The sequence below is a fragment of the Castor canadensis genome, chromosome 3 (genome assembly GCF_047511655.1).
Source record: "Castor canadensis chromosome 3, mCasCan1.hap1v2, whole genome shotgun sequence".
NCBI lineage: Eukaryota > Metazoa > Chordata > Mammalia > Rodentia > Castoridae > Castor > Castor canadensis.
Genome location: NC_133388.1, coordinates 43,884,184 through 43,907,259, shown reverse-complemented (window position 1 = coordinate 43,907,259; position 23,076 = coordinate 43,884,184). Strand labels below are relative to the sequence as shown.

Genomic DNA, 23,076 nt, shown 5'->3' with positions numbered 1-23,076 from the left:
GAGCCAATTATATAAGCTAGAGGAAAATGAAGACCTAAAATCCTTTTTGGGCTCACGATGCTCTTGGGATGTAAACCTTTTCAAAGAAATTGTTCAAAGGACTGAACTTGGTACTTTAAGTTAGACGGCTGTCAGCCATTATAGCCGCGCTGCGCGTTCGCGCACGCGCAATAAGCACCACGACCGCTGGCACGGGTCCGCAAGAAGGCGGAGCTAAAGGTCCGGATATTACGCACGTAGCGCGTGTGCGTCACGTTGCAGGGGCCGTGCGTCCCTACAGGGTTTCCTGCGTGATCAGGGTGAGCTGGGCTGTGCGCCGTTTGCCTGCGGGCGGTCGAGGCATGGGGACTCCGTCGGGCCTGCAGACGGATTGCGAGGCGCTGCTCAGCCGCTTCCAGGAGATTGACAGCGTCCGCTTCGAGGACTTCACTGAGCTCTGGAGGAGCATGAAGTTCGGGACCATCTTCTGGTGGGTGTTTCCCGTCCAATACCCGCCTCGCTTTCTGCCCGCGGGCGGTGTAGAAAGTTGCTACCTTCCAACACGAAGTGCAGCACGCGGGAAAGGCTGAGAAGAGTGGCAGCCTCTCTTCTGGGCCTTTGGGTAATTTCACCGGGCCTCCATTGCATCCTGTTGATGCCGCCTCTTCTGTGTCCACTGCTTCCCCCTTGACCCGCACTACTATCTTTTGACCTCCTCCAGTCTTGTTTTCCTAGAATCAGACAAAATAGCCACACACGGCAAAGACAAAATCCTCTACATTTTCCTGCAGTAACCAACGTTGTCTTTCTAAAGTGCAGATTTGGTCTTGTGACTCCGCTTCAGTGGTTCTCTGATTTGGGTATAAAGCTCAGATTCTCTAATGTGGCTGGCACTGCCCCCCAGCGCGCCCCCCTTCCAGGGACTGGCATCCGCCGTGTCTCCAGCTTCATCTTCCAGTGCCCTCCACGGCGCTCGCTTTCTGGTTCCAGCAATTGCCTTTGGCCCTCCACAGGCATTTCCTAAGCCCGGAGGTTCCCCTACTATTTTTGCTTGTCTACCTCTTAGTCACATGTAACAAGTCCAAATGACAAGTGCTCAGGAACGTCCTTTGCCTTTCTAGACTTAGTAAGATGTTCATGCTCCATTTCCCTCCTCTGCACCCTGTGCTTATTTATCCACCATTTACTACATTTTATTGTGTACAGATGATGATGGAGCCCAACTATCTGAATTTGAATGTGGAGTCTGCTAGCTGGGATTTGGGGCAAGTTACTTGGTTGAGCTTTCTTATCTGTAAAATAGACACAATGACAATACATCATATACTTGTAAGGATTGAACGAGCTGATGTATGTGAAGTGTGTTCCAGGTGCTCAGTAAATGTTTGTCATCATTACTTTCTACTTTTCCCTCCATTAGACCAACTCTGTGGGGACAGTGACTGGATGAACCTGGATTTTTCATTAGCATAGTACATGTAACATTGCAAAGGCTAAATAATTGAATGAATGAGATCTTATATTTAAACTTGCTGGGCTGGCAGAGTGGCTCAAGTGGTAGCAGGCCCCAAGTGGTAGAGCTCCTGCCTAGCAAGTGTAGGCCCTGAGTTCAAACTCCAGTACTGCCAAAAAAAAAAAAAAAAGCCCTAAAACAAAGAAAAAAATCTTTGCTGAATTAAATATAGTTCTCTTTTTTTCTCTTTCTGATAATGTAAAGTAATTATGTACTTTATAAATTACAAAGGGATAGAGCGTAAGGAGCTTTTTATTGTGCAGCTAGTGAAGGAGAACTAATTTTTTAAAAATAGTTACTAAATGTAATGCATTTACAGCTTAATTTACTTAATACATAGACCAACTCTGAAAAGCAGGTATAATTGTCTTTTTTTTTTTTTTGGCAGTACTGAGTTTAAACTCAGGACCTACACCTTGAGCCACTCCACCAGCCCTTTTTTGTGATTTTTTTTTTTTTTGAAATAGGGTCTCTCGAACTATTTCCCTGGATGCTTCAAACTATGATCCTCCTGATCTCTGCTTCCTGAGTAGCTAGGATTACAGGTGTGAGCCATTGTGCCTGGCTGTCTTTTTTTTTTTATAGCTGAAAAATATAAGAAGGTTAATTTCCCAAGATTACTAGAAGGTGGTGGAGCAGACATTGAAACCTATATGTCTACTTATTTCTAAAACCCATTAATCTTTTCCTGTACTTTTTTTTCGTAAAAAAGGGCACTTCAGAGAAAAACTTAAAAGGTTATCCCAATTTTTGCTAATAGGGAAATCCTATTAGCTAAAGAAACAGGGATCACTGGAGGAGTGGTGGAATGGCTTTAGAAATTGTTTTGGTCACCAGCACTATAGCAGGTATTTTGCATTCCTTTAGTATATTTATTGAGAGCTGAGATGTTCTCTATCCCCTTTGTAATCAGATGTGATAGAGGCCCTGTTTACTGGTTGAGGGCTAATGCCTTTATTTTATGTTGCTGTTACTAAATGAAAATTTCATCATATTTATACTTGTATGGTGTGTCAATTACTTGTATCTGTTAAAAAATATACTTTGAGACATTTATTTTAGCTAAGGTTATATTAAAAATAGACATTTTAAAATTTACTAACTTCAAGATTTACATAGAAAACTGTCCATTTTATGCTTAAGTTAAGCCTTCATTGTTTGATCCAAAGTTGGAAGAATGATGTCATATTGACTTTTTTATGGTCTTGCTGTTTTGTTTTTTTTGTTTTTTTTAAAGTTTTGGTTAACTCGGCAGAGCAACAGTTTCAGGTAGTTTATTAATAGTGTTATTTGCTTTACAGAAAGTATATTTCCTGTGCTATTACATTGATCAGTTTCTAAGAGAGCTCTACTCTCTATTAGTGGTAGAAACTGATGAGCTCTTTCTCGTACCTTACTCCTCCTTTTCTATGGTGAGCTTTGCACTGGGAGCGAGTTACATTGTATTATTTCATTATTACTCTTAACTTTTCACCTAGCATCTCGAGGGCAGAATATTGGGGAAAATGTGGATTATATATTAAAATGCACAGTTTTTCATTCTGTAACATAATCAAGATTATTTGATTATTTTAATATCAGTTTTTTGGGGTTTTTTTTAGTACTGGGGTTTGAATTCAGGGCCTGTGCTTGCTAGGCAGATGCTGTTATCATTTGAGCCACACTCTGGTTTCAAATCACAATCTTCCTTCCTCCTGAATAGCTGGAATTATAGGTCTAAGCCACCAATCCTGGCCTTTAAACATTTGAAATACTCGATCAGTAATAATTTGGAGCCCCTTCTTTTTGCTTTCTAATTTGACAAGTGAGATTAATATTTTTGGAAGCTGTATCCTGTTTATCTAGTGGTTGCTTGTGCCTCAGTATCAGAACTACAGTAGACAGCTCTTTTTGCTTAAATCATGAGAGAATCAGATATGGTATTTCATGTAGTTATTAGCAACTGCTATTTAAATAAGTACATACTTCTGTTGTTTTTTGTTCATTTACTTAACAAGTCATGCTATGTTTTCTAGTGGCAAAATGAGAAATTTAGAAAAGAACATGTTTACAAAAGAAGCTTTAGCTTTGGCTTGGCGATATTTTCTACCTCCATACACCTTCCAGATCAGAGTTGGTGCTTTGTATCTGCTATATGGATTATATAATAGCCAGCTGTGTCAACCAAAACAAAAGGTAATACTTGGTGAATTGTTTCCCTCAACAAATCCGGTACTATATATGTATTTTTTTAAATAACAAACTGACAAGTCAGAAATGCCAGTGTTTTAAAAATCATAATACATTTGTGAAAAGGGGTTTATATTTCTTACAGTTTTTTCTCTTCCTGGTTGCAGATCAGAGTTGCCTTGAAGGACTGGGATGAAGTTTTAAAATTTCAGCAAGATTTGATAAATGCACAGCATTTTGATGCAGCTTATATTTTTAGGAAGCTACGACTAGACAAAGCATTTCATTTTACAGCAATGCCTAAGTTGGTATGTTGCCTAAAATAATTGTTTTTTTTTTTTTCAAAATGAGCAGTTAGATTTCATTGTCCATAAAGTGCTTCAATTTCCAGAAAATGGAAAGACTGTTACCATTGTTTAAAACTTGCAGTTTCTTTCTTCTTTTCTTTTTTTTTTTTCTTGCAAATAAAAATTCATCCTCTGCTTTTGAGTGCAGAGTGTTTCTGGACTCAAAAGTATGCTATATATTCTTGCTTGGAGAAATGAGATTTGGCATCTGCCTTTGCTTGTGCCTTCCTTTTTCTTTCCCTCAGTTCTGGGGATCTAACTGTGGGCCTCACAGATGCCTGACAAGTACCCTACCACTGAGCTGTACCCCCAGCCCCTTGTGCATTTCTTTATTTGAACATCACAGGGCTTACTGAAACAGAACCAAGGAATTTTAGTATGTCAGTTGGCAGAAAGTTGAAATGCCTAGTAAAACCTATTATTTCTTCAATTTTGTGACAATTGAGACACGGGGTTGGAAAAGCCATGGTTCTAGTTCTGCCATTAGCTAACAAATCATATCTTATCTCTGACTCTCACATAAGTTTGTTAGCATGTGGCACAGCATCTGACAGCAGAGTTCAAAAGTTTGATAGTCTTTGGAAAATGGTTATTTAACATTTTCACTTGTGCTTTTGTTTTATTCATGTTTACTGATAGACAGTTTTTGCTGCTACCTTATATTTAAGTACCTTGAAAGTATCCTTTCAAAGATGTTCACCTCAAAAGATACTTTTTTTTGTATAGCTTTCATATAGAATGAAGAAAAAAATTCAACGAGCTGAAGTTACAGAAGAATTTAAGGACCCAAATGATCGTGTAATGAAACTTATCACTTCTGATGTGTTAGAAGTAAGTTGCTTTTATGCCCTTGAAATATTAGAAAAAACATTGTCTTATTGCCAATTATATTTTGAGGTTATAACTTCATCTAATGGATATTGACAATTTTTGTGTGATTTAACCAATCATAGGATTCTCTTAAAGTATCAAATATAAAACACTCTAAGCATAACAAAATGTATACATCTTGAAGCATAATGAGAGATAGATTTAGAAGACTGAACTTACACTCAGGATATGTGTGTTCAAATACCATTTGTGTTTGACTTTAGTAGGTCACCATTTGTGAAGTCCTGGGTTTGATCCCTAGCACTGCATAAACAAACAAAAAAAAAGAGAAAAGAAAAAAAAAAGATCATAAAATGAGTTTAAAGTAACTTTATTTTAGTTTTTAAAAAAACAATAGGCATTTATTTCCTGTTTTCTTTTAACAATGCTTATTTTAAAACCCACCATCAGCTAGGCATGGTGGCACATGTAATCCCAGCATTCTGGAGGTTAAGGCAAAGATCTTAGTTCCAGGCCAGCCTGGGCTATACAGTGAGACCTTGTCTCAAAAAAAAAAAAAACAAGAAAAAGAAGAAACAAATAAAAGAGAAACATTTGAAATCAGAAATTATGGTAAGAGTTGGAGTCTTATAACAATTTTACCCTGGAATATATTGTGGTATTTTATTTCAGTTGTTCAGTATTGAAAAACTTTTTCTCACAGATGAGTGGATGAGTAGAAAAACATTGCCCTGATGTTAAAACAGAATCCTACCTCAAGGTTATAGGCTTCTGTTTGTTGTTGTTGTTGTTTTGCTTGTTAGAGATAGGGTCTCACTGTGTTGTAGGTCAGGGTAGCCTGGAATTTACAGTGTTCAGTCTCTTGAATGTTGGGATTACAGATGTGTGCCACCATGCCCAGATCAAGGATACAGGCTTCTAATCAATGGCATTCTAAAAGAATATGTAAAGAGAAGGAAGGGGAGGGGACACCATGATCATATTTTTTACTCTCTGTGAGATTTGATTTTCCCCTCTTTAATATTAGAATTATATAGTCTTTATTCCATCCACTTGTGAGAATTGACATGATGTAATGCCCAGATGCTAGTGGCTCACACCTGTGATCCTAGCTACTTGGGAAGATGAGATCAGGAGGATCATGGTTGGAGGTCAGCCAGGGCAGGAGGCTAATGAGACCCCATCTCAACTAATGACTAGAACTAGTGGCCTACGCCTGTCATCCCAAGATATGCAGGAGGCTAAAATCTGAAAGATCAAGGTCTAGACCAGCCCAGGCAAAACAAAAAAGGTTTTGAGACCCCATCTCAATAGAAAAGAGCTGAGTGTTGTGACATGTGCCTGTCATTCCAGCTATATAGTTGTCATCCCAGCTGTATAGAAGCTACATCCAGCTTCTATATAGGAAGATATAGATCCAGGTTGGCCTAGACAAAAAGCAAGACCCTCTCCTTAAAATAACCAGAGCAAAAGAGCTGGAGGGAAGTGTGGTTCAAGGGATAGAGCGCCTGCCTCACTAGTGCGAAACCCCAGTACTGCCAAGAAAAGTTGTAATGGGGAGAGAGGATGAGAGAGAAAGATGTAGTATTTTGCTTGCATGATTATACTATTTTTATAATATGTTAGCATGTTATTTCCTGTCAACACACAGTCCCTTTGGATGGTACTTGTATTTTGCATTGGTTTTCCCTTTAAGATTGTCATCAAAAAAATAAAGGGCCAAGTACAGTAGTATACACCTATAATCCCAGCACTCAGAGTGATAGAGACAGAAGGATTGAAAATTGGAGACTAACTTGAGCTATATAGGGAGACCCTGTCTCAAAAAAAAAAGAGAGAGAGTGAAAGAAACAGTGTGGGGGCACCTGCCTGCAATCATAGTACTTTGGGAGGATGAGGCAGGAGGATCACCAGTTCAAGACTAGTATGGGATATCTAGTAAGATCTTGTCTCAAAGAAAGGAAAAGTAATTGAAATAAAGTCTTACTTTTTCACTTGTAGGAAATGCTGAATGTTCATGATCATTATCAGAACATGAAACATGTCATTTCAACTGAGAAGTCCAAGCCAGACCAAGCCCTCAGCTTGATAAAGGATGATTTTTTTGACAATATTAAGAACATAATTTTGGAGCATCAGCAGTGGCATAAAGACAGGAAGGTAAGCAGTTGCTTGTTGGTACCTTATCCTTGCATTGGATATGAATGTTTAGACATGAGTGACAATATTGAGAGGCCACATAGCTTAGTGGCTGTGTTCCTGTGGAATGAAGATAGAAGGGTTTACCTTTCTAATTATGATTTAGTTATTTGGTAGCTATGTGACATTACTTAACCTTACAAATGGAATATATATAGATACATATTTATGTATACATATATATATACACACACACATATATATTATAGGACAGTAATCTTGTTATACTGCAGATCAATTATAATCTTTGTAATTTGACATTTTCCAGAGGTTGCAAACTCAGTTTTTGGGTCAAATCTGGTATATAAATGTGTTTGGCACAGTATTGATTCCAACATTGTTTTAGAATTTTGCATTAATTACCAACATGCAAATATTTGTGGACTTCATCAAAAATTCCAAAAAACCCGACTTTTCTTACAAATCACGTCAGGTAACACTGGTCCCACTCTTCTGCATGGTAGCACCCATGTGGACTTGAGGGCTTTGCCCACTGTGACATAGCTTGTACTTCTTTGTCTACCACATTTTCTACCTGGTGTGGCTTACCTGTTTAAAGTCTTAATCAACGCAAAGTTTCAGTTTAGTTTTCGGATCCTAAGGAATTGATGGTAGAACTGCCCAAATTCCACATCAGCCTTTTTAGCTAGAAACCTAAGTGCCAGCATTCATGTACCTTTGAAATTACTACTCCATTTTATTTTTAGTAAATACTTCTAGGGAAGAATAAAAGTAAAAAATAATTTCTGGCTACTACCGTGTATCTGATCATGTGTTAGTGTTTTCATGAATGTGATGTATTAGTGACCTATATGTTGTCCCTCAGAAGGATTTGTTGCTATTTTTTGGCTTTCCATTATATGAGAAGTGGTTCAAGATTTATTTAGAGAAGATAAAAAGAGGGCTGGAGGTGTGGCTCAAGTGGTAGAGCACTTTCCTAGCTAACAAGAGGCCCTGAGTTCAAACCCCGGTACCACCAAAAGAGAAAAAGATAAACAAGGAAATGATAAGGAGATGATAGTCTTTGGGGGAAGAAAAGAATTCGATTTCACTTATATTTATTTTGATGAGGATAGCAAGTTTTAGAATGCTTACTTTGTTGTAAACAGATTACACAAAGATAGAGGCATTTAATGTAATAATCTGTTAGTACTCTTTATAAACCCTTTTCAGTGAGCATTACTGAAACCTTAGAAAACCCGAAGAAAGGGTAAATAAGCCAGTTTTCTTAGTACCACATAAAATACATGATATCCTTCATGTACGTTCATGAATTCTAGAACTGCTCTGAAACTTAAACGTGATGTTAATGTCAGGTGGTGAACCATGCTATAAATAATGTGAAATGATCTAGTCTTTCAGCAGTTAAAAGGAACACATCCTAATGTTAAATAGATTTCTAATTACTGAAGTTGAAAATGTGTATATATGTAATGTATACAAATAACTTTTGCTCTTTCAGAATCCGTCCTTAAAATCTAAAACTAAAGATGGAGAAGAAAACAGAGAAGAAAGTTCACGAGATTCAGAGGTCAGAGAACTGCTGAATAATTGCTTATGGGGCAGCAGTGGGTTACCTTCTTTTCCTTTTGAATATGATTGTAATTCTTCATATTAAGTATTAGGACCTTTGGTCAGTATTTTTAAAATGTCAGAAAAAATTCTGAATCATGAGGTCTGTGAAAAGGTAGTGTGTTTTTTATTGAAAATTTTATCAAGGGCCACATCAGGTAGAGGTTGGAAGTGAGGATGTTAAGGTTTTTAGCAGGTAAAGAAGAGGGTGATAGAGGATGCTCTTAGTTCTCAGAGGGGCAGGCAAAGACTGATCATTTCTGTCTTCCTGTCAGCCTTTCCAACCTGGGGCACTCAAGCTACTATTTGCTGTTTCCTGCTTCAAGAGTTGTCATGTGTCTTAGTGGAAGATGCATGGAACCCTCTTTTGGGCATAGGTCGGTAAGGAGGGGTTGGCAGTCAAGAGCTCTTCTTGATCACCAAGCTTTGGTTCGCATTATCCTCCTTGAGCTTTGAGTTAGGTGCTCAATAGCTCTGAGGATGGTATTATGCCACCTGCTGTGTCTGTTAGAGAATCGTGCGTATGTTAATGTATCAGTATGCGCCTAACAAGTGTTGTTTCTTTTACCCTACCTTCTGTTGCAAGTCTTCTTGCTAAATACTTAGGTAATCATAATTTAGCGTTTATGAGTTTCAGCTTTGTTTTTCCTTGTTAATTTTTCTTCCAGAGATGTGAAAGGGCAGAATCATTAGCAAAAATAAAATCAAAAGCCTTTTCGGTTGTTATTCAGGTAAGTTATTTCTTCAGTAAGGTAACTTGCAAATGGGGTGTTTTCTAAAGTTACATTGCATTTTAATTTTTCATCAAAGTCATACGTGTTCATAGCTTAAAAGTTAAGTAACCCTAAGTCAAACATACAGCCCACAACAGCTCCTGTCCCTCCACTTTCTACCTCTTTGTTCCTGACCCTGAGAGGCACCCATCTTCAACTTGTTTCTCTTAGCTATTTCTTCCAGTATTTACCTCTAATTTTCATGTCATTTTCTTCATCATCTTCCAGCTTTTGCTATTCCAGATCCTGGAAGGTCTTAGACTTTTTGTCCTTGAAGTTAAGAAATTCCATGATAATGGATAATGTAAATTGGTGTAGGTCTCTTTCATTCATTGTCCTTGACGTTTCTGGTAGCCATCACTCAGAACAGTACTGGGGTTTGAAAATAGAGCCTACACCTTGAGCCACTCCACCAGCCCTTTTGCAATATGTTTTCACAAACTATTTGCCCAGACTGGCTTCAAACTGCAATCCTCCTGATTTCTGCCTCCTGAGTAGCTAGGATTACAAGTGTGAGCCACCTGCATCCCACGAGATGCAGATTTTTGAACACCTACATTTCTTTTTCTTGGATCTAGTAATTTTTAACAGAGAACAGTTTTCTATTCCCTTGCCTTAGGAAATAAGTCCAACTGCGAGTGTTTTGAGAGCCTGCCGTGAGCCAGCCAGAGGCTCGCCATTCCTTATGCACATTGCTGTCCACCTCTCTATTTTTACCAGTTTTTTTTTTTTTTTCTCCTTTGGTGGTACTGGGGTTTGAACCCAGGGCCTCATGCTGACTAGGCAGGGACTCTACTACTCGAATCACTCCACCAACCTTTTTTTGTGTTGGGTATTTTGGATATAGGGTCTCACGAATGATTTGCCTGGGCTGGCTTCAAACTGCAATCCTCCTGATCTCTGCCTCCTGAATAGCCAGGATTACAGACATGAGCCACCAGCACCCAGCTTTTTTTTTTTTTTTTTTTTTTTTTAAGCCTATAGCCTTTTTGGTTTGGTTTAGTCTCTCCCAAGAGCTAATGTCCTGTTTTCTGTGGGAGGGGTTCCGTTGCTTGTCTTTGAGGCTGGAGAATGGGACATTATCCCCCATGAGGATTTTCAATACATGTGCCCCCTCCCCTTTTTTTTTTTTTTTTTTAAGTTTATCTCTTATAACTCCAATCTTGACCCAGTTGGATCAGCTTGCTGTATACTAACCTACTTTTAGGCTTTTTCACTCTGTTAAGTCAGTTGTTACTCACTTTTGCACTTCGCAAATCCAAAATTTTGGGTTTTATTACAGTTGTATTGTTTTCTGTTGTTTTTGTTTTTGTGGATTTATGTATTTTTATCTTTTACTCTCATTTTAGTGGAGTGGAGGGAAGACTGATAAGTTCATGTGCTTAATTCTAGATTTTTCTATGAATCTAAGAGTATGTTTATGAGAACCATCATTTTCTAATTGTAGAAATAAAGAATGTTTAACTAGTCCTCGACTAGTTAGCCTCAAAATCAGGTACCTTTTTGGCTGACCTTCCACTTTTCACCTTATGTTGCTTTTGTTGTCTGTCAGTGCTGTTTTTGACAGCTCCAGCCTTGTGTATTCTGGCTTTTATTCAGAGGAAAGCAAATTTTTCTTTCCTAGTGGCTCAGTAGTTCTAAAATAGAATTCCATTAGCTATGATCAGGTCACCTACCCATTTTTGAACAAATCACCATGACCATGGGGATGTGAAATTCATTTTGGCTAAAACCAAGCCACATGGCCATACTTGGATCCAGACATGAAGTAGATGCACTTAAATCACACAGTGGTACCTAAGGAAAGTAAAGTAATTATTAGAATAAAGGGGAATAAGTTTTTAAAAATAAAAAGCAGTATTTTTCTGTACACCTCCATTTCCCAGTTATCCAGATAACAGAACAACTGCATTTTAACGCAGTGTGAGTAGATGATGATGGCAGCTGCAGGAGACGGTTATAAAGATAGAAGACTGCACATGCACAAGTCATTATAAAAAGCAAGCCAGCGTAATTCTGTAAATCTTTCCTTAGCTTTGTGTATTTTACCTTCCTCTGTATGATCTGACAGTTGGATTCATTTTGTAATTTATTTTGTTAATTGGATTTCTAACTCTTAAGGCATCTAAGTCAAGAAGGCATCGGCAAGTCAAACTTGACTCTTCTGACTCTGATTCTGCATCTGGGCAAATACAAACCAAAGCAAGTAAGAAAAAAAGAACCAAAGAAACATCAAAATCAGCAGGAAGGAGGATGTCTTCTCGAAGCAAAGGTGCATTTTTGGAGTTGTGCTAAGATTCAGGGGAAAATAGTGTTATTTGTTTCTTTTTTTTTTTTTTTTTAGATAATATATTACAGGTGTATTTAAAACTTAATTCTTACCTTGAGTATACAACATTCACACTCCACAAAATGTTCAATTTTTTTACTTTGTAGTTTACAAATATACAAAATAGAAGCTTGCTTAAATTTATATTACATGTTTATTAAAGCAAAGAACTATATAAAAAAACATATTTGTTCTGCTTAAGGCATACTTGGGAATAAACCATTGTACAAATTATTGCACATCTGAAACTACAGTGCAAAAAATGTTAAGTAAATCAGGTGTATTTACCTGACTTTGCCGTGTTTCTTTTAAGAAGGATTAGAAATTTGTTTGAGAACATTGAGAGATTTAATACTGAAAGTAAATCAGTTTTCTTAGATTCTTGGGATCTTGTTGCTGAAGAGGACCCTTGGAGTTTATATCAAGTTTATCATTTCATGGATGATGTACAGATTAAATAACTTGTTCAAAGTAATATAGATAGCTCTAGAATCAGTCTAGAAATTATCCAGTGAATACTTTATTAGTAATTTTTGTGTGTAAACATGTAGAAGATGCTAATGAGAGTGTATTTTATGTTTTATTAATTAAGCTGTTTCTGCTTTTCTCTTAAAATAGAGTATAAAGTTACCCATGCTATTTGGTTCTTTTATTATTTTGGAGTTTTTTTGAAACAGTGTTTCATTATGTAGCCCAGGTGGGCCTTGAACTTGTCATCCTACTGACTCCACCTCCTGAATGCTGGGATTGTAGGCATGTGCCACCACGCCTGGTTTGCAAATGTTTAAAAAAAGAGTAGCATCAGTTCTATATAGATTCTTTCACAATATATAAGATAGAACATTTTCCAGCTTGTTAACATTGTAAGAAAAGAAAACTAAAGACCAGTATCCCTCATGAGCGTATATGGGAAATATCCTTACAAAATATTAGCAAATCAAATACAACAATACATCAAAAAGACAACATATTATGATTTATTATGGTTTATTCTAGGAGTGTAAGGTTGATTTAGTATTAACAAAAAGACCCAATGTAATTCATCATATTAGCTGAATAAAACTTATATTACTCATATTAATAGATGTAGACAAAATTTTTGTTTATATCTAGTGTCTGCTCATGACAAAAGCTGATTAAATTAGAAGGAAACTTACTACCTGTTGAAACTATTCCGGGAAAGGGCGGGAATTCAACTGTGATACATTGTAAGAACTTTTGTAAATGTTATAATGTACCCCCAGTACAACAATAATATGATATTAAAAAAAATGTTAAAAAAAAAAAAAAGAAGGAAACTTAGTCAAGTGTGACAAAGTACTTCTCTAAAAATCTAGCTAAAGTCATAATCACTGGGAAAATAATGCTTTCCCCAAAAATCACGAATAAGGCAAGGATACCCAGTTTTATTGCCCCTGCTAAATATTAAACATACTGGAAGTCTGAATGTGTAGTAAGGCAAGAAAAAAGAAATAATGGATAGATAAAGGAAGAAATAACACTTATGTTTTCAAATGAAATACACTTTTCTGTAGAAAAATCCTAAAATAAAAAAAAAAATCTACAGAACAGCTACCAGAACTAATAATTGGATTTATTCATGTTTTTTTTTTTTTTTTTGGTGGAGAGTTGCCCTGGGGTTATTTACGTATGTACTTATTTATTTGCAGTTTTGGGGCTTAAACCCAAGGACTTAATGCATGCTAGACAAATGCTATGTCACTGAGCAACACCACCGTCTTAGTAATTGAATTTAGTAGTTCACAAGGTACAGAGTTAGTATTTTTCTATACTTATAATGAACCCTGGACACTGAATTTTTTTTTTTTTTTCTTTTGGTGGTACTGGGGTTTGAACTTGGTGCCTCACACTTGCTAGGCAAGTGCTCTATCACTTAGGCCACTGTGCCAGCTGAAATTTTTTAAAAAGGCAATTCACAAACAAAATGCAGTCCCTGCATACACGAAGAGATATTTAATTTTATTAGTAATTAGAAATGTAAATAAAAGCATGATTTTGATGTCATTTATTAGATCAGCAAAGATTAAAGATAACTGACTGTTGATTGGTAGTGAAAGTGTGAGGTCATAACATCTCTGAATTTAAGTGGGAAAGTAAATTAGCACATCTTCAGAGAGCAGTTTGGAATCATCTGTCTGGGTTTTCAGTGTGCATGCTTTTGAACTCAGCAATTCAATTTCTAGGAATTTATTGTTTACAAATGACAAAGATATCCATTACAGGATTATTTGAAATAGCAAGACTGTGAACAACTTAATTATATAACATTTAAAAATTAGGAAAGTAAAATTATTTTCAGTCCATAAAAAGGAATACCTTGCAGTAATTAGAAAACTAGAGAAAGTCTGTAGATAAGCAGAGGGGCTGACATGAAAAAAGACAAAGCTGGGTATGTAGGTTGGAATGTAAAGGATATTATTAACTGTTAATTACGCTGGAAAAATGCACTGAGGATTGTGTTGTGGCCAGGCCTTAAAAATGTAATCAAGTAGTTTCTACTTGTGCTGCATGGTGGCTCAAGCCTGTAATCCTTACTACTTGGGAGGTGGAGGTCGGGAGGATCCCAGTTCTAGGCCAGTCCAGGCATCTCAACCACTGATTGGGCATGGTGGTGTACCCCTGTCACCCCATCTATGTAGGAAGCATAAGTAGGAAGATTGAGGTCCAGGCATAAAGCGAGACCTTATCTCAAAAAATAACCAGCACAGAAAGGGCTGGCAGAGTGACTAAAGTAATAGAGCACTTTCCTAGCACATGTGAGGCCCTGAGTTCAATCCCCAGTGCTGTCAAAGAAACAAAACCAGAAAAGGAAAAAAATACCAAAAAACAAAAAACCCCAAAAACCATTTAGACTTAATTTGGTAGGCACAAGTGATTTATCTGAAATTTTTGAGCTAAAATGTGGCATGATCAATTTTCTTGGAAGATCAGTCTGTGAGTAGTATGGTACGTAGGAGTTAACAAACTGAAAATAGGAACAGTCAGTAGAACAGTTTAGGAGTAATGAGTATCTGACCAGGTGCTTGTAAGAATTAAAGGAGCAGGCTTATGGATATAAGAGTCAAATAGGGAGGCTGATGGAGGGCGTAAGAAAAATGCCAAGTGCCTAAGCAGTTGAAGAGAATGTTGCTATCTTAATGTTGGAGAAATATGGATGGCACAATAAAAGGATTTCAGCTGTGGGGGGGAGAATTGCCCCAGTCTGCCTTCTCAGACTGAGTTCCTATACTGAGTTCCTATAATGACTGCATGGTTATTGATTGGGGATTAATATATTGGTTGAATTATTCGTATTATAATTTTTTAATTTTTAAAAAATTCTTTTTTGAGACAAAGTCTCACTGTGTAGTCCAGGCTAACCTGAACTTGTGATTCTTCCGCCTCCACCTTCCAAGTGCTGGCATTACAGGCTGGTAGGCCTGGCTTACTTGTATTAAGCTACCGTTTTACTGTCTACCATCTTAGCGTGTACATGTACTTGTCTGGAGGACCACAGACATAGTTACTGTTCATCTGACACTTACTGTCTTTGGAACTTTTCTCACATTATCTAGGGTGGCCTAGCTTTATAAATAGCAAAACTGAGATTTGTATTGCTTTTTATTTTTTTGGCAGAACTGGGATTTGAACTCAGGTCCTCACGCCTGCCTAGGCAAGTGCTCTTGCAGCTTGAGCCACTCCACCAACCCTCAAAACTGAGACTTGTGTGAGTGTGTCTGAATCCATGCTTGAATCATTCACTGCTGTGTGTCCTGTGTAATCATTTAGCCTTTGACTGATGGTGCATGCCTCAGTTAGCTTTGAGCATGATGAAACTGTCCACTCGGTAGCCTTTGAGTTTTTTTGTATACTTGAGGTTAATGACTTAGATGTCAAAAAACTTTAAACTTGATTTTGTTGATATCTTTCTAAAATACATTCTTTTGTTTTATGTTTCTTATTTTCTGCAGGATTTAGAAAATACTTTTATATTTAGAAAAACACTATAAGAAAATTATTGTGTACTCTCATTTTCTATAGCACTGTATCCTGAACATATTTAATTTTCTCCTGTTTACTCATGGTATCATCATGAACATATTATTTTCCTGGTTTTTGTAATAATGATCCTCTCAAGAAATGTCATAACTGTGGGGGAGCAGTTTATTTTATTAAGTGACTCCATGGCTGCAGTACTTTATCAGTTTTATGCCTTTTTAAAAACAAAAAATGCAAAAGCAGTTTTTTCTGTGACATTTACTATAGTGGGTGTCTTTCAGTTGCAGGCATGCAGCAACCTCCCCCCTCATTATTTTGGTGGTGCTGAGGTTTGAAGTCAGAGCCTTGCACTTGTTAGGTAGGTAGTCTACCACTTGGTCCATGGCTGCAGCTGTTTTACTTATTTTTCTGGTAGGATCTTGCATTTTTTGCCTGAGACCGGCCTCAGACCATGATTGTACCTATGCCTCCCAACTAGCTGGGATTTCAGACATGAGCCACCACATCTGGCATTTTTTTCCCCCTTTTTTGCTGCTTCTACACTAATGGTCTAGGAAAGTAGTTAGCTGTTTATTTAAGCTTTGTGTACAATAAATGAATATATAGGTTCTGGATGAAGGCCTGAGGAATGCACCTGTGAGTAAAGTTTGTGAGCTGTATTTAATATGTGGGCTTTGCGATGAGCATCCTGAGGCTCTGTATGCTCCTCCTTGGTTCCTGGCTGTGTTCTAGGCGGGCAAAACACTGCATTTGTGTAGCAGAGTTTTCAGAGAACATGGATTCATTTAGTTAGAATAGATCTCTAAAACTTAATCCTCTGGTGACTAGATGAAGCTTGTTTCTCAGCTGTCCGTTTTCACCTTAGAAATCCTTTGATATTGTTGGATAGATTCTGTTAGGTAAATACAGATTTAAAAAATTATTAGCATGATATAGATGAGTATAGCTTAAAGACTGAAGAACACTAGTATTTTGGGTGGTTGTTACTAATTACAGTTCTGTGAGCAACTGAAAAAAAATTTATAGGCTCAAAGTCTAAAAGAAGATACCTGATAAGCTCTGGAAAGAGGGACCCTTAAAGATTATCTTCATGATCACATGAAATGTTATTTTATGCAGAAGCTATATTTTGCATTATTTGAACTCAGCCATCCATTAAGAACCTTTGTTGTCTTCTGGGTATATTTATTAAAATAATTTGGTTCTAAATAATATAAAATAGAAAATTTTATCATTATATAATTTATGTACAACCCTTATTGTAAATTTTTAAAAAATTTTTATTTTAGTCATATGTACATACAATGTTTGGGTCATTTCTCCCCCCTTCCCCTCACCCCTCCCTGTGGCCCCCCCCCCCACTTCCCCCTTGCTACCCGGCAGAAACTATTTTGCCCTTATTTCTAATTTTGTTGAAGAGAGAGTATAAGCAATAATAGGAAGGACCAAGGGTTTTTGCTAGTTGAGATAAGGATAGCTATACAGGGAGTTGACTCCATTGATTCCTGTACATGTGTGTTACCTTCTAGGTTAATTCTTCTTGATCTAACCTTTTCTCTAGTTTCTGGTCCCCTTCTCCTATTGGCCTCAGTTGCTTTAAAGTATCTGCTTTAGTTTCTCTGCGTTGAGGGCAACAAATACTATCTAGTTTTTTTAGACCTTATTGTAAATTTAATAGGAAAAATTTTTTTTTTTGCATAAGTGAAACAAAATTGCTATTAACAACAACAATGAAAAACCCCATTTCATTTTATTTAATATTAGGAGTTGCAAATAAAGGGACAGTCCTGTTTTAATGATTTAATATTATTTCATTGAGTTTGAATTGCATTTAAAGTGGGAGCATATTACTACAGATTATTCAACTCTGTCTTGTATTCATTCCATAAAATTAAAACCCCAGCATATGTGCACCAAAGTAGAAAGTTTAAGAAATTAAACATTTTTGTTTAGTTTCTTGCCCCCTGTACATATCTGCCCAATGAAATAGTTGAATACGTATTTGCTTATTCAATAGACACTTATTGAGGTCTCTATTGAGGCATCACTGTTTCCATGGCACTTTTATATACCATGCTTCTGGGGATACATCATGAAAGCAAACCAAATTCTATCCTTGTGGTACTTACACTGTAGTGGGAAGAGGCAGACTGCAAAGAAACAAATGGATGTACAAGTATCAAGTGAGTACAGGTGTTGGGGAACACAACCAGCATGGGGAATAAAGAGTGACTGCGAATGGGCATTGCTTTGGGGAATGGAAGTTGTGTGCTAAATGACACCTCTGAAGTGACAGTGGTATTTGATTAATTTGATTAGGCCAGAGAGTAGATGTAGAACACCTCCAGTGTTTTTGAAAATGGAAAGTCAATGGCAAATTATAACTAGAAAATATTGTTGGAGGTGTGGCTCAAGCGGTACAGCCCTAAGTTCAAACCTCAGTATCTTGTAGAGCATGTGTTGGCAAAAGAAAATGTGTTTGCACTCAAATATAAGGCTGGCTGATGTGGCTCAGTGGTAGAGTGAATGCACAAGGCCCTGGGTTCAATACTAGTACTTAAAAAAAGGCTTTCTTTTTAAATATTTTTGTGGTACTGGGGTTTGAACTCAGGGCCTTGTGCTTATTAGGCTGTCACTCTACCACTTGAACCACTCCTCCAGCTCTTTTTGCTTTAGTTGTTTTTGATATAGGGCCTTGCTTTATGCCTGGACCAGCCTGGACTACCAGTCTCCTAATTTATGCTTTCCTGTACAGCTGTGATAATGGGTTTGCACCACCATGCTCAGCTATTGGTTGAGGTGGGGATCTTGTAAACTTACTTGCCTGAGCTGGCGTCAAGCTGTAGTCCTTTTACTCCCTGCCTCCTGAGTAACTAGGGTTACAGGCATGAGCCACTATGTTCAGCTAGAAGGTATTTAACTTTAAAATTATATTTTGATTAATTAATTTGATAAAGTTAAGTAACACACATGATTACTTCTTCATGTCCCTGCAGATGTACCTCCTGTTCTGTGTTAAAGACTGAATAAGGTATCTGTTTGGCTAATTTTGTGTCTTCTCTTCTTCTCCATTTTCTTTAGTGGAGGAATTAGAGACTGTTTTGAAAGCACAGGTACAAATAGGGGTTTAAAATTTCTTTTTTTGGCGGTACTGGGGTTTTGAACCTAGGGTCTCACACTTGCTAGGCCTCTACCAACCCTTTTTGGTTGGGTTTTTTTTGAGATAGGGTCTTGTGAACTATTTGCCCAGGGATGGCTTTGAACTGCGATCCTCCTGATCTCTTCCCTCCTGAGTAGCTAGGATCACAGGTATGTATCACTAGTGCCTGGTGGAGTTTTTAGTTTAATGTTTAATTTTATATTGTTAGAGTGATGTTGCCTGTGTAAAATGTTTTCTTAAAGATTAATATTCTTTGTTCCAATATAACATCATTTTTTATATATTTCTAAATATTTCCAGGTAACGTACAGAATGTACCTAAAGAAGAAAAATCTTTACATCTCAGTATGCCTATAATTACAGAAGAGGAGGAGGGGACTGAAAGTTTCAGTGAAGCAGGTACAGATGAAATTTTGTCAAATTAGTGATGGAACCGTGTGGTTATAGAGCGTAGAAGTTTAGAGTCCTTGAAAAGTGACAGTTGGCTGTGTGCTGTTGTGATCCTTTTAGCTGTAGCTCATTGGAGAATTTCAGTATCTGTCACACTATTAATCAGGATGCATGATTAATGTATCATGGATAATAATACAGTGAATGAATGGATCTGGACATCTGTCAGTTTCATAGATTTAAAGAAGCTTCCCCAGACCTCTGCCCTGCTGTGTTCTGGACAGCCTTCTGTTGGCCTGCTGTCTTCATCCTGGCTTTTATTATCTTCTTAGAATCTGCTTGCTTTTTTGTCCTGATTTTTTTCTCTTCCCTACCATTCCCCTTAGGGCTTTCATTGGTGGGGAATATTTCTTTTTATTACATCTTTCCTAATGTTCATGCTTTTGTGTGTTCTGTTAAAGTTGGACACTTACTTGAGTGTGGCTATGGAATCTGCTATGATAGGCAGAAATATGGTATTAATATTTTGAGTTGTGTTTCCAGGTGTAATTGTAATGAAGTTGAAATCTTAGTCACTTTGTTTTAGTGCTGATGTAGCTACCTTTCAGGATTCTTATTGGATCTTTGCCATGAGGTCATTCTTGTGCTATACCAGTTAAACCTCTATATAATTCAAATGTATATTATCAATTAGGTTTCAGGGCTTTTTTTTTTTAGAACTAACTAACTTCTTAATTTTATGTCTGTAGAATTTGCTGCACCCAAGAGGAAAAGAAAACGCTGAACAAAGGGCTTGATGCAGAGTTTTAAATTTTGAGTTTTCTAATGGAGGAAAGATTTGTATTTTGTATACCAACAGGAAGACTATCAGTGTTAAAAATGATTCTTCTGGGAAACTGAAAGTTATTTATTTGAAATGAGAATGCCTTCACACAGCTATAGAGTTAGAGTTTACTCTGAAATTTAGCTTTAACAGTTTTCCTTTACAAAATCTGCATAAATGGAGTTTAATTCTGTTATTTGTAGATTGTTACTATTTCTTACAACTTTTATGACATTATTCTGTCTTTTTACAGGACTGGTAATATTAACTAGTCTATTTTATTGAACATCTTTTTTTCTCAAAATGTTAATGTTACATGTAAAATAACTATGATCTGGGATCATAGATACAAATATGCATTTGTATATGTATATTTACCATATTGTGTACTTTATGATTAAGTGCAATAAAATTTTTGCCTTATTTTATAGTGTATGAAATTTACATGTAAATTATGTGACTTACATGACTGTAAACTTAAGTTCACAATTCATTTTATTTATTTATTTATTTTTGCGAGACTGGGGTTTGAACTCAGGGGGGTTCATACTTGCAAAGCAACACTTCCAGTCCTATAATTCATTTTCTGTTTCTGCAATTACATATTCTTTGTTTTTTAGTTTTTAGTTTATGAAGACAGCATCTCATTTTGTAGCCCAGTCTGGCCTCAGACTCTCATTTCTCCTGCCTCAGCCTCCTGAGTGCTGGGATTACAGAAGTATGTCACCACACCCAGCTAATTATAATTTTTTAATGCTTATTTTAAAGCTTCCTTTGGCTTAACATATATGTATGCATATTTATCTATATAGACATGTATGTTTGTGTGTGTATGGTTATATGCATGTGTCCACGTATACGTATATTATAAGATTAGTCAATAAATTAAGTGCAATACTTATTAATTAATTTACTTACCATTTCTAATAAAACCTTCAGGAGTAGAAATGTAAATTTCAGAATATGTCTCTGATACAAAATAGTTGATGATCACAGAGAAAATTTCTGTAGCTTCATGAATGTGCCACTCTTAATTTCTTATTCCACACATTTACATGGAGATTGCTGAGCCTTGTTGGCTGCCAGTAGCATCCCATCTCCTTGTCATGTGGTTAGTTCCACCTGCTTTACAGTTGATTAATTTCATGTTGTTTTCCAGCATGGTATTAGGAATTTAGGAATTTAATGTTATTTAGGAATTTAATGTCTGAGTTGTTGAATAAATCCAGAATTGTGTATGTCTTGTGAGTGAAAATGTATGATATATTGCGTATAAAATCTGTTTAGGACAAAATACCAGTGCTGCCTGAAGTAGCACTTTCATTTAATAAAACTCATGCAATCATATTAATTACTAAAAGCATCTGTTTCTCTTGACTGACTTAAGATGTGTCTGGCTTTCATATGGATGCTGGGCAGACCTTTAGGTCTAAATATTCCAGGACTGAGGCACTTGGAGATGTAGATCTATTATTGATAACCTGCATGCCAGGATATTTGCCAGAACTTGTCTGATTGTGAATGTTTATAGTCATTGCGCAGCTAACACAATGAGTTGCAATCTGTTTTCCACAAAGTACTCAAAATACATGGTATCATTTCACTTACACAATGAGTAAACTACTTTATGATGATAGTGCCTTGCCCACATTCACGGAGTTAGTAAGTGATGTGTCTGGATTTAAATCCAGGTCTTAAGCCTATCATTTCAGTGTTTTTATAGAAGCCAACAGAAATGCAAATCCAGAGAGGTATGTTTGACTGTAAACAGTGAAACACCACTTCAAAATGGGTTAAACAGTAAAGAAAACTTACTTTAAAACCATTTGAGTCCCAATGCCAGGTGACTGTGGCTTGTAGGACAAGTTATCAGTTCCCCAATGGTGTTGCATATCTAGGCTAGTTTTCTTAGGAACACATTATAATAGTTACTGTTTATTCAAGTTTTCAGATTCTAGTCAAGGAACAGCCTTAATGTGGACCCTTCTAAGGATAGAAACTCAAGATTGTTGTGGAACCACTTTTTCTGCACAGGTTCATCTTGTCACTATTTTTGGTAATGTTACATTTACCTTTGGGTCTAGGTCTGGGTTCACTTGTACTGGTATTTCTGTTGGATGAATCTAACATGAATTTTCTTGGTCAAACTAAATATACAAAATTTTGGGTTAATTATTGCCAAATTTTGTCCTAAAAAACAGCTAATTTATACTTCCATTAACAGCATTTGTGACTCCCTATCTTCATTATCAATCTTTGTAACTGTTGATGCAGCCTGAATCTTAGCAGAAATACAGAAAGATAACAAAATTCTGTTGAGTTGTTACATGGTACATCTGACAGTGCAGTGCTCAAGCTAGAATGGGTTTTCGTGAGTATATTTGGGAGATAAGGTATGAATCAACTTGATAGGTTCAATTGAAATTATTGAACAAAGTCTAAAATGTATTTGTGTTTAACAATGAATTTTCAGTATTAAAAGGTGATGTGCAAGACAGAAAAAAAGTGATACTGGTTATCTAATTAAGCTATTTATATGGTCAACTTGATTACAAAATAACCGCACTAAGACATAAGTATGTGATTTCAGTGTTAAAACTTAACATTTTGTAGGGGAAGAAGGGTGTGGCAGCATATAAACACAAGCCATGTTTTAAAACCATACCACTACTTTCAGAAACTCTAGCTTATGGGGCTGACTCAGTGGTAGAGTACTTTCCTACCATGTGCAAGGCCCTGGGTTTGATACCCACCACACACAAAAGACAAAAACAAACAGTTCAACAGAAAATCAAATATATGAAAGTTTGGTTCAAAACAGAGAATTTGAATTATAGTAGTTTTAAATGTATTCCAGGTTTACTTGGGGTGTCTTAAATCATGAATAAAAGATACGGAGTCAAAGAAAATTCAGCTTATATGAATTCTTAGAAAATTTTTGACATTGGAAATAAAGTTTAATTTTTTTCAAAAGAAAACTACTCTGAGCATG

General features: G+C 36.7%; 1 protein-coding gene across 4 annotated transcripts; it reads left to right on the top strand.

The window, feature by feature from the left end:
- The first annotated feature begins 260 nt into the window (after nt 1–260).
- Nucleotides 261–20,409, top strand: Snapc1 (small nuclear RNA activating complex polypeptide 1). 4 transcript variants are annotated; one of them, XM_074067842.1, is made up of 12 exons: nt 261–469; nt 3,508–3,667; nt 3,829–3,969; nt 4,735–4,839; nt 6,841–6,999; nt 8,501–8,569; nt 9,279–9,341; nt 11,505–11,655; nt 15,349–15,439; nt 17,848–17,894; nt 19,172–19,270; nt 20,011–20,409. In XM_074067842.1, the coding sequence occupies exons 1-12, from the start codon at nt 342–344 to the stop codon at nt 20,043–20,045; spliced, it is 1,248 nt and encodes a 415-aa protein (XP_073923943.1). In that variant the 5' UTR covers nt 261–341; the 3' UTR covers nt 20,046–20,409. The 4 variants fall into 4 exon arrangements, with proteins under 4 accessions (XP_073923943.1, XP_020014073.2, XP_020014072.1 ...); XM_020158484.2 differs by lacking the exons at nt 19,172–19,270; nt 20,011–20,409 and adding an exon at nt 18,708–18,742; XM_020158483.2 differs by lacking the exons at nt 15,349–15,439; nt 17,848–17,894 and having other exon boundaries at nt 20,011–20,381.
- Nucleotides 20,410–23,076: the final 2,667 nt, after the last annotated feature.

Excerpts from the sequence above, each read along its gene's own strand:
- Snapc1 (XM_074067842.1), top strand. The coding sequence starts at position 342 with ATGGGGACTCCGTCGGGCCTGCAGACGGATTGCGAGGCGCTGCTCAGC. Across the intron at positions 4,840-6,840 it reads TCACTTCTGATGTGTTAGAA|GAAATGCTGAATGTTCATGA; the intron begins GTAAGTTGCTTT and ends TTTCACTTGTAG. Across the intron at positions 9,342-11,504 it reads CCTTTTCGGTTGTTATTCAG|GCATCTAAGTCAAGAAGGCA; the intron begins GTAAGTTATTTC and ends CTAACTCTTAAG.